Source organism: Urocitellus parryii, chromosome 5, assembly GCF_045843805.1.
Source record: "Urocitellus parryii isolate mUroPar1 chromosome 5, mUroPar1.hap1, whole genome shotgun sequence".
Taxonomy (NCBI): Eukaryota; Metazoa; Chordata; class Mammalia; order Rodentia; family Sciuridae; genus Urocitellus; species Urocitellus parryii.
Genome location: NC_135535.1, coordinates 107,854,186 through 107,864,741, shown reverse-complemented (window position 1 = coordinate 107,864,741; position 10,556 = coordinate 107,854,186). Strand labels below are relative to the sequence as shown.

Below are 10,556 nucleotides of genomic sequence, written 5' to 3'. Positions count from 1 at the left end.
AAGGAGAGTCTGGACAACTCCGTGGGCCGGGCACCGCGGCGGGTGGGAGAGTTTGCTCCGCACTCCGGGGCGGCTGAGGCCGGCCTCCCTGGAACCTGGGCCCGGCAGCCGCGGGGCGTGGGCGGGGCAGGTGGGGCCGGGAGGCGGGGTCGATGGGGGCGGAATTCCACGGCACATGCGCACCACGGCGGGCCGCGCGCCGTAAGGAGTGGCACTTTTTAAAAGTGCAGCCCGAGGCCAGCCCGCAGCTTCGCGCACCTCTGTCCAGCGCCGGATCCCTCCCGTCCCCACTGCGGCGCACGCCCCGGTCCCAAACCAATCCTACCCAGGCCAATCCATCCTGCACCATGCCGGTGAAAGGAGGTACCAAGTGCATCAAATACCTGCTCTTCGGATTTAACTTCATCTTCTGGGTGAGTGAGCGCGACTGTCGTGCCCTCCTCTCTGGGGCCACCTGTTCCCCGGCCCCTGACACAGTCCGCGGCCGGAGGTGCCTGGTAGCTGGGAGTTCCAGTAGCTGGCACTGCCCGCGCCGGGCAGACTGGGCGAGAAGAGAAAGGGCACAGCGGCTGCCAGCTGACTCTCCGGCCGGGGCCAGACCCGGGCGGGACTCCTGGGCATGTTCGTGGGGGGCTCGTCGGAACTAATGGGCTGGAGAAGCTGGGGGTCCTGGTTGGCTGGGGTGCGCAGACCAACCTAGACCCCCTCCCTCATCGAGGGTTTGGGGTGGGGTTTGTGTCTGTTACCACCCCGGACCCCTCGGGGTGCAAAAGGGGGAGGCGGCAGAGAAAACGGAGCACTCTCAAATGGGAACTCAACTCCCTGGGAGAGGAAGACTGGCGGGCAGCGTAGTTAGTGACCGATTGGGTTCCACTAGTGTCGGGGGTCTGGAGGAAGGGCGGTTGCGGGCGTTCTAAAGGACTCGGCGGCGCAGGGAGGGCTCAGCAAAGAGCTGTTCTTACTTCTACCCTGGAGAGGGGCGATGTCGTGATCCCCCTCCATCCTCGAGGAGGGACTTCACGGGACCCCAAGTTCTCCCAGACTTTGACTCTGAGCTGAGGTGAGAATGTCTGAGCTCTCCAAGTTACCTGAAAGACTAGCTTGTCTTGATTCTTTTTAAGAGCGATAACTATCTTCACTGGTGGAAACTCTGGGAGAGTTGGGAAAGGAAAGGAGGGGGAGATGCCTATTGGCCCCTCTTGTGGGACGAGCCTTGCGTTTCTGCATTTCCGGGAGAGATCAGGTGCCCTCAACGGCCCGCCCAGAAGGGCCTGGGCCTCGCGCCCCTACCCCCACCAGCCCACCCAAGGGCAAGGCGGAGCCACAGAGAATGGGCGTTTACCTGGAGAGGAGGCTCAGTGCCTGCTCCACTCTGCAAATTAGCCTCTCCACAAATGTGAAGCCTGAAAGAGGTGACAGACAAGGAAAGTGTCCACTCCCAATCTTTGCTTGGGGAGTTGAGGGACCAACGAGGATTGTAATCAGGAATCACCAGGACTCTGTGTCTTGGTTCTGAGGGTCACATCTCCTGAACACATCATGGACAGTGTTTGCCCCTCTGCAAGCAGTAAAGGTTTTGTCAAAGTAACCCCTGTGCCACCCACAAGAGAGATGGCTGTTGGTGTTAACAAGTCTGGTGGAGACTTGTTAACAGCAACAACAAAATGTGCTATTCCCCTCAACCAGCCACTGGGGTCCCTAGGATCCTCAGAGCAAATCTAGGATTAATCCTATTCCTGGGGTGAAGTGGGGGCAGTTCTGCATCCTGCAGAAACTCACCTGCTGTTTCTGGCATCCACACACGCTCTAGTGCCCTGTGCCTTGTTCAACCTTTGACCTGCTTCAGGGAGACCCTGCCTATAGTGGGCACCCCCTCCAGCCCTAGCAGCCACCCCACTGCCAGGTTTGTTTTCCTCCACTGACCCAACTCCAGGCACCACAAAAGAATGTCTGAGAGCCCAGCCCCACCCCACCCTTGCTCTTTGGGGATTTTTCCTCTTTTCCCTAGTACAGTCTCTCCCCTGCTGGTCTGTCCGTCATCTCCAGCTGTCTGCTAGACTGCATCAAGGATTGGGACTGGGGGCACGGACTTCCACAGTGTGCCTGCGTACCCCCATCTGCCCTGTGGCATATGCAGGAGGCTGAGGGGAGGCGCCTGTGGCCACCCCATGTCAACCCAGTCTGTTGCCTGCTGGCCTGCAATCTGTCGATACTGTCTCCAGCCTGCCACCCGACTTGTATTTAGAGCTCCCCTGTCTGGACTAAGTGCTGTTGGTTAGCTGTGCCATTCGAAACAGATATGTCTCACTCCGGAAGTGTGTGGTTTTAGGGTTGGGGAATGACTTTACAGGTTGTGCACTCAAGTCCGCTTGTTGACAGTGAGGAAGCAGAGTACGGGAGAGGGGGTGATTTGCCCAGGATCACAGAGACTAAGCCAGTACTTCACACTCCAGGCCCCCTGTTTTCCTTCTGTCCTCTTCTGTTACTATCACAGGTAGGGAGGTGAGCAGTTAGCTATATTTTCCTCAGTTATATTGTTCAGATGTCCTACACTGGGGTCCTATAGAGACTAAGCCTTCATCCTCCAGGAGATGATGGAATACAGTCTCCAGAGCCACCCCACCACCACCACCACCACCACCACCACCACCACCACACACACACACACACACACACACACACACACACACAAAGTTCCCTGATAGAGCCAGAATCGGAAGCATTATCCCCATTTTAGTGATTGATGATCGGCAGTCTGGTCTCTGTGAAAGGTGAAGTGACTTATCCAAGGTCATGTGGCAGGATAGTTTCAGACTTATGTTACCTTACCCAGATGTGTTACACCAGATTCTGAGAATGGAAGAAGAGTGGGATAAATATCCCCAAAATATTTTTTAAGACTAGCTATGATCTCTAGGAAATGCTGGGGTTATTATGATGTCACCATTTGTTTCCCTCTTCAGACCAGCATTTATCAACTTGGTATTTGGAACCCAAAGTGGGCCTTGAAAATCAGGAGGTGGGATGCTGAGGGCCACCAACACCTCATGTGCTAAGGACACTGAAAGGGGATGAGTGACAGGGATCCAGAGAGAAACCAGCCTCAGTTTCTCTCTGGCAGTAGGGAGGGGCATGCCTCTTCCTTGCCCCACTGGGATTCTTCTAGATTGCTCACCCCACGATAGCTGAGCCTGCACAGCCTGCCCTCCCACAGTTGGGTATCTGATGCCCACAGTCAAACCAGCAGTCTGTTTTCCAAAAATCCCCAGAGCCAAATTCCGTCGGTTTGTATCTGTATTTCCTTCAGACCACCCTGCCTACCTTTCTACTCCCCCACCCAAATAAAAAGGCTGGGAGGGAAAACATCTTACTATGTTAGAGTGACAAACAGCACAAGTATTTCAAGCTGTGAAGTGGGTGTCCAGGCTTAAGCCAAGCCAGGAATGCGTCTTTCTCATTCTTTCGCCCAAAATCCTAGCCTGCAAAAAATTAAGGGCTTTCTGTCCTCTTCATGGTCAGAGAAGAGGAAAAGCTTGGAGCAGAGGAGGTGATGGGTTGGCTACACTGGAGAGCAGACTCTACCACCACTATTTTCTGTCCATTTGCCCAGACCTCAGTTTCCTGATCAGTAAAACCAATGCATTGGAGCAAATGGTCCCAAAAGGTCCCTCAAGCCAGCCTATGAAACCAACCTCACCACACCACCTACAGAAATAGGATTTTCCCACATGACCCAAAATAGGAGTCAGGATGTAAAAACACATGGCAGATAGTGAGGCTTCTCAGAATTTGGCTTCTCTTAACCTGTATCTTGGAGGAACCTTGTTCTTGCATCTGTATTCCTGGTACTAGGTCTTTACTTATCCTAGGTGGGGTCTCTCTGTTCTGGGTGTTCTGTTTTCATTGCCCATATACCTGAGCCATTTGTGATCATTCCGTCTAATAGTCAAAGTTCCAGCTTTGGATTCAGTGTCCCCATCACCGAGAGGATCACAGCGAGGGTTTAAGGCATGTGTGTAATGCACTTAGCACAGTCAATGCCAGGTCAGCCCCGGACCCCAGCAACTATTGTTAGAAAGTGGAAACAGGTTTGAAGCTGTGGGGAGGGTGGGAGCAATTCCCTGAGAAGTGTGGAAGTTTAAACCACAGATGGAGCCAGGAGCACACTCCCAGTCCACACAGCCTCCCTTCTTTTCCACCTCCTCCTGCATCAGTGCCAACCTCTTTCCCCGCAGGGAAACACTGACTCCATTTCATGTGTTGGTACTTGTCTGACTGCGGTGGGAGGGGGCATTTCTGAAAATAAAACTGCATGGCAGAGAAACCAAAGGCATCAGGAGGTGAGGTTCTGGGCAGGGCATGGATTTGGGTGGGGGGGGGCGGGGGGGGCAAAGGCCCCTCCCCCGCTTCCCTCACTTGTCACCTCCTCCAGAAGCTGTTTGACTTGGATGTTGGACTGAGCTGGTGGCTGGGCTGTTGCATAAAATGGCTTCCCAGGTCTGGCGCCCAGACCGTCTGAGCTGGAGGTGAAGCTCTGTGTTTGTGCTGGAGCTGGCAGGTTTGGGGAGAGGTGAGCTGAGGCCAGCTGCTGACTTCTCCCCTGCCCACATCTTTATGCTTTCTCCCCCACCATCACTGTTGGCAACCCCAGCGATGGTTGCCAACAACAGAGATTCAACTCCTGATCTTTGGGTGATGGGAGGAGCATTCCTGTATACACCGCTCACGCTTACTCTCTGCACACACACTCTCACCCACACGATCTACCTCTGGTTTCATGGTGGCTGACAGCACCAACCCAGACCTGTGTTCAAAGGAAGCAGCCGCTGGTTGAGACCTGAATTTGGAAGGACATTGATAAGGGCTGATAAGCAGCCCTATCTGTGGGCCCTGCTCTCCAGAGCCCTTACTCCCGTAAATGAGTCTTTTATGGCTTCTGGTGTCACAAATTGGCATTCTCACACCTTCCTTTGGGAGGAGTGTTGGATGTGAACCTTCCCTCTTGCACACAGAGCTGTGTCCTGGGTTTGTTCTGTTTATTTTCTTGTTCAGTTCAATTTTACAAGGAGGTGTGGCTTCTGCAGTTGGTTGCAGTTTGCAACTTAATAACACCTTGAATTTCCAAAAGCACCTTTTCTTCTGTAGGACACAAATTTTAACAGGGTTTTGCCTGGACACTCTGATGGCAAGGTAGGGGCCTGAGGTCCCCAGGTTTCCACAGGTCTATTGCCACCATATCCTAGGTGGACCTGTGTGAAGTCAGGGAAAGAAGGGCAGAGACGTTTAAAGAAGCTAGTGTTTACTATGTTCTGTTTACTATGTTCCCTCTCCCAAGTGGGGTCAGTAAAATTTTATTTGAACCTGCTGCAGGTTTTTTCAATCATAAACATTGCAGGAATGAGCTTTACCTGTTATGTACAGGAGAGGAACAGATTCATTGTTTCAGGATTTGCAAATCTCAAACCCAAGCCCTGGAGTACCAGGAGAAATTCCTTGCAACTGAAGAAATTGAGGAGATAGAAAGGACAAATCTTAATATACTTTGTAATTTATATTTTGGAGTTCTGACTGCAGATCTCTTGCCTGTTTTATCCCATGGAAAAAGTCAGGCTGGTCCAGGGACATTTTCATTTTCCATCAAATGATGGCATGCAGCTGTGGAAAGCAACATCCTGTCCCCAGATGAGATAATTTTATAATAATTACATCCATCCGGTAATTTTCTCCCCCCTGACACCACCAAAAAAAAAAAAAATACTAAGTTGTGGATAGTTTTTAAGTATTTTATGTTGTCATCCTAGACGAGGAGATCTTAATCTTTCCAGGGAATCCCATGAAATCAATGGGATCTGCCTCCAGAAAATGTTCTGCCTGATTCCCCACTTCTCACCCCCGTGGGGCAAGGGGTGTTTGCCGTTTTTGTTGTTGTTGTTGTTGTTTTGTTTGTTTGTTCTTTTTTCTTTCCCATGGACCTGAGGACCTAAGGATTTTATTTCAAAGTAATATAAATGCTTCATATTAGTTTTTCTCCCTTGATTTCTCCTGCTCTGTTCTGAATTCCATGTTTCTGCCCTAAGAAGCAGCTTGCCTTACCAACTCCCTAGGGGCTGCATGGGAGAAGAATAGGGAGTTTTGCAAAAGATATTCAAAACCCTAAGTTCCCATGATGATCAAGTACAGCCCAAACTAAAGAGCCAGCCTCCCCACCCATTCTCACTGAGTCTAAGCTTAATCATTGCCCAAGGAGTGGCTTTGACTCTCGCTTCATTTAATGAGTGTTCTGTATAGCAAGTCCACAGGAAGAATTCAGCTTTATGAGCTTTCAGCCAGGTTTTGCTTCTTTGGTTAGGTATTCCCATAGCTTGAGTGATTTGCCTCTGTTCTGGAAGAGCAGAGCTCTCACTTTCTCTTCTCCTCCTTCCCACCAAATGGAGCTTGGAAGGACCATCCTGGCCCATCCTGACTCTGAGGATTTGAGGAAGGAGAAAATGTCTCATGGGGGATCTTTTAGGGAATTGACAAGGAGTCTGGTTAAGTGACAGGGAAAGCCAAAACAGTCTGACTTGGAGAGGGCTCCAAGTTAATTTGATTCCAAAGAAAGTCCCTAGGCAAAGAGGCTTGGGGACTGTTGACTTAGAGAAAAATTAGAAACCTCAGTAATAAGTCCTCCTTGCTTCATCCTCTTGTTGAACACCATGCAGGGGACAGGAGCAGGAATAGGGCTGGCTCTGCCTGTTAGGGAAGTAACTGACCCCTCACAGCTTACCCAATGCATATCCAGGGTTCCAGGGAACGCCTCTCAGACCTGGGCAGCCCAGTGGCCACAACTCCTGTCAAGCTCCTGCTTTACATGGGACATTTCCGCATCAGGACACAGTCCTTGCCTAACTCTCAGTCTGAACTGCATGTAAATGTCCAAGTATAAAAGCAACACAATTCCCATGTGGATCTTAGGATCTTTGACTTGGGAGTTTAAAATACCTTAAAGTAACTTGAATTTATTCATTTCAGAATGAATTTCTGTAACATTCTAGTGTTCCTTTCTTTTCAACCTACTTTGCACCTATAGTATGATAAATGATAATATGAATTTATTAAAACTATAAAATACATAAAGTTCAGCAAAATCAGACTTAGGGACTCAGTATTGCTTTTACAGTCAAAAGAAGTTAGGGGTCTGAATCCAAGTCACCTCGTCCCACACAGCAATGGCAGTGTGCCAATTTGCACACATGCCCCAACTTCAGTAGGTGTTCTCAGGGTGGGGAACCTTGAACACTTCCCTCTGTGGCCCACTCCTAGAGAGGAATGTCCACCCCAGGGACGCACAGGCCTTGCCCACCAAGGCAGCTTCTCCTGCTCTCCTACTGCCAAGTGAATGCCTTCTTCCTTGTGGTGTGGGGTTGTTGATTTAAATCTATCACTCCCATGCTGGATGTTTTAAAGCTTCCTTTCTATAAACCTGGGACAATCCTTCCATACTCTCTCCCCTCTACTCCAATCAAAGTGCAGCCCTGGCTTCCTAAGACAGCCTGGTTAAATCTCCCTTTAGAGACCCAGAAAACCCATTGCATACAGAAATTAAGTTCTTGTAAAGTGCTTGGGAGGGACACTTAGTCCCTTTGTAGGACCCCATGATGTGTTTCAAGGGCTGGTGTCCAGAACTGTCACAGAAACCTATAGAGTGAGGCCACCTTGTGCCCTTTGCTGGCTGGATGGTGCTGTGCAGGAAGGGCAGAGACTCTGGGTCCCACTTTGGGGCTATTCCTATAAGGGATGAAAGGACAATGGGCAGTGGATGGACTGCGGTCCCATCTGTGGACATAGTAGCCAATAGGCAGCTTCAGGCAGCAAAACCAAAGCCGGGAAGAGAAGAAAATGTGCCAAGTTGCTTCAGAGGATCTGCTTCCCAGAGCACTGCTTGTGTTTAGTGGATCCAGGGTGTGGACCAAGCGCTCAGGCCAGAGGCCAGTGAGAGGAAGCAGCAGCTCCTTCTTAGGCTCTGTTCATCCAACAGCTCTTCCCTGAGAGAGGCCAGGCTCAGGCTACCTCTCGAGACATGCACGTTGCAGGTGTCTTTCTTCCCTTGCACCTGGGCTCTCTTAGGGCCTGTAGAGATAGAAGGTGTCACTTTTGAAAGGGGATCAGATGGGGTTAGGATGGAGGAAGGGAAAAAGGAAAAAATTCTGGCTCAGAAATAAAAGAAAGAGATCAAAAAGACCAACAGTTCCCGGACTGGGGGTGTAGTCAGAGGCCCTGGGTTCCATCCCCAGCACTAGAGGGGGGAAAAAAAAGAAGAGAAAAAAGTTACACAGGTTAACAAAACAATTGAGAATTTGGGCTTTGCAGTCAGTTCTGAGTTCAAGTTCAGCTCTATTATTTATTTGTCATGTCATCTCAGGCATGCAACTTAACTTCTGTGCCCCAGTGTTCTGATCTTGAAAAAAAGAACAAGGCCAAGTGCACCTGCCATCCCGCAACTCAGGAGACTGAGGCAGGGGGATTACAAGGCCAGTCTCAGCAATTTAGCAAGCCCCTAAGCAACTTATCAAAAATTAAAAAGAGGATAGTGACTGGGAGTGTAGCTCAGTGGTAAAGTATCCCTGGGTTCAATCACTGGTACCAAAGAAAGAAGATGATGGGCTGGGGATGTGGCTCAGCGGTAGCGCGCTCGCCTGGCATGCGTGCGGCCCGGGTTCGATCCTCAGCACCACATACCAACAAAGATGTTGTGTCCGCCGAGAACTAAAAAAAAATAAATGTTAAAAAAAAAATTCTCTCTCTCTCTCTCTCTCTCTCTCTCTCTCTCTCTCTCTCTCTCTCTCTCTCCTCTCTCACTCTCTCTTAAAAAAAAAAAAAAAAAAAAAAAAAAGAAAGAAGATGATATTACTGACGAACTGGGCCTGTTGTGAAAATTAAATAGTGTAGGTGAGGTGCTTAGGGTGGGGTACTTGCTGTCTAAAAGTTAAAAGACCTAAAACGTAGGTGGGAACCATAGCAAAGGGACAGGGCAGGTGATAGGTGAGGTAGGAGTTTGGGAACCTGGGCCCTTGTTCCCATTGCTGGCCTGGGGCTCTGATGTCCGTGATGGGGGAGGATAGTGTTCACCTGAGCAGTGCTATGAGTACCTTTGGCAACACTGCCAGTCCATGTACCACTTGGCAGTGCCTGAAAGCTGTAAAACAGAGAGTGAACGAGAGAGGGACATCTCTGACCTCTGGGGCCGTGCAGGCACCTACTAACGAGTTCTTGCAGATGGAGCAGGAACTGGCTGGTCCACGTGGTAAAGAGTGTGAGCAAGAGTGTGTATGTATGATCTCTAGGCATCTTAGTGAGGCATACACAATGAAAAACAAATGTGTGGTATTCTGGAATTTAAAGCAAAACATCCCCAAAACAGTCCCCCACATCAGATGATTTTGGTTAAGATCAGAATGCCTGCTTTCAGCAGAAAAGGGATTTATTTATGGGCTGGCCAGTGTGTGCTATGCATCTGGCAAGCCGTCAGTGGAAACTTGAAATGAGATTTCTTGTTTGGAAAAAGGCTACCTTGGGCCTCGTGCATGCTGGGCAAGATGCTACCACTGAACTACACCCCCTGCCCAAGGGCTCTGGTTTTTAAATGATGCTGACTTCATCCATGGAAGGGAGGATTTCTCAACCCTTGAACTTGTCCAGACCAGGTAGCTGCTTCATTTCCATAAAGGTACGCTGAGAAAAAGCTTAAGTGGCCCTAAATCTCCTGCCACACCCTACCCTAGAGAGGGGACCAAGCTACCTCCCTTCTACCAAGAATGGGACAGGCATTTGAGTGACTGATCGCTGCATGACCCATGCTGTGCATGTGACAGAAGGAGAGCTCTGAGTCACTCTGTATTTGCTCTGTGACCATAGGCAAGTCATAACATCTCTGAGCCTATTTTCTCATTTGTAACTAGGATGATCCTGACCATATCTCAGGATCTAGAACAAACCACTAAGAATCAAAAGGGACAGCAGGACCTCACAGTAAGATTCTAGTCTCCAGGTACTCCTTCTCTCCTGGAAAACCTGTCAACCTTTGCGTTTCTGTTACAGAGAACATCCCCAGTAAGGAAATGCCTTGCATCAGCCTGAGGCCAGGCTTGGGATATGCAAACAAAATTGTCCAAAAGGGCCAGGAAGAGAGATGGTGGCATCCACTGGTGGTAGCTTGGGCCTCGTGCATGCTAGGCAAGATGCTACCACTGAACTACACCCCTTGCCCAAGGGCTCTGGTGTTTAAATGATAGCTATCTTGGGCCCCTTTGCCCCTCCACCCAGGAACTCCCCAAGGATGCTGGAATCCCCAGAAAGGGAAACCCCAAGGTCAGCAAATAGGCCAGGCATTAGCTTAGGGCACCAGCTTCACAGGTAAGCCCAGGGAATCAGGGGAAATACTCCTTCTTTAACTTCATTATATTTGTTTTATAATTTGTTTTAATGTTGAATTATATGGGTAATGAGGTAGGTATCATAATCTCAGAATTTGAGATACAAAATATTCCCAAGAGACAAAAGTCTGGCTTCCCCGGGAC

At 49.8% G+C, this 10,556-nt stretch overlaps 1 protein-coding gene across 1 annotated transcript in view; it reads left to right on the top strand.

The window, feature by feature from the left end:
- The first annotated feature begins 200 nt into the window (after positions 1 to 200).
- Positions 201 to 10,556, top strand: part of Cd9 (CD9 molecule) — a 32,106-nt gene continuing 21,750 nt past the window's right edge. The window contains exon 1 of the mRNA XM_026403262.2: positions 201 to 413. Within this exon, the coding sequence (XP_026259047.1) occupies positions 348 to 413 (66 nt within the window). The 5' untranslated portion in view covers positions 201 to 347. The remainder of the gene's footprint in view (positions 414 to 10,556) is intronic.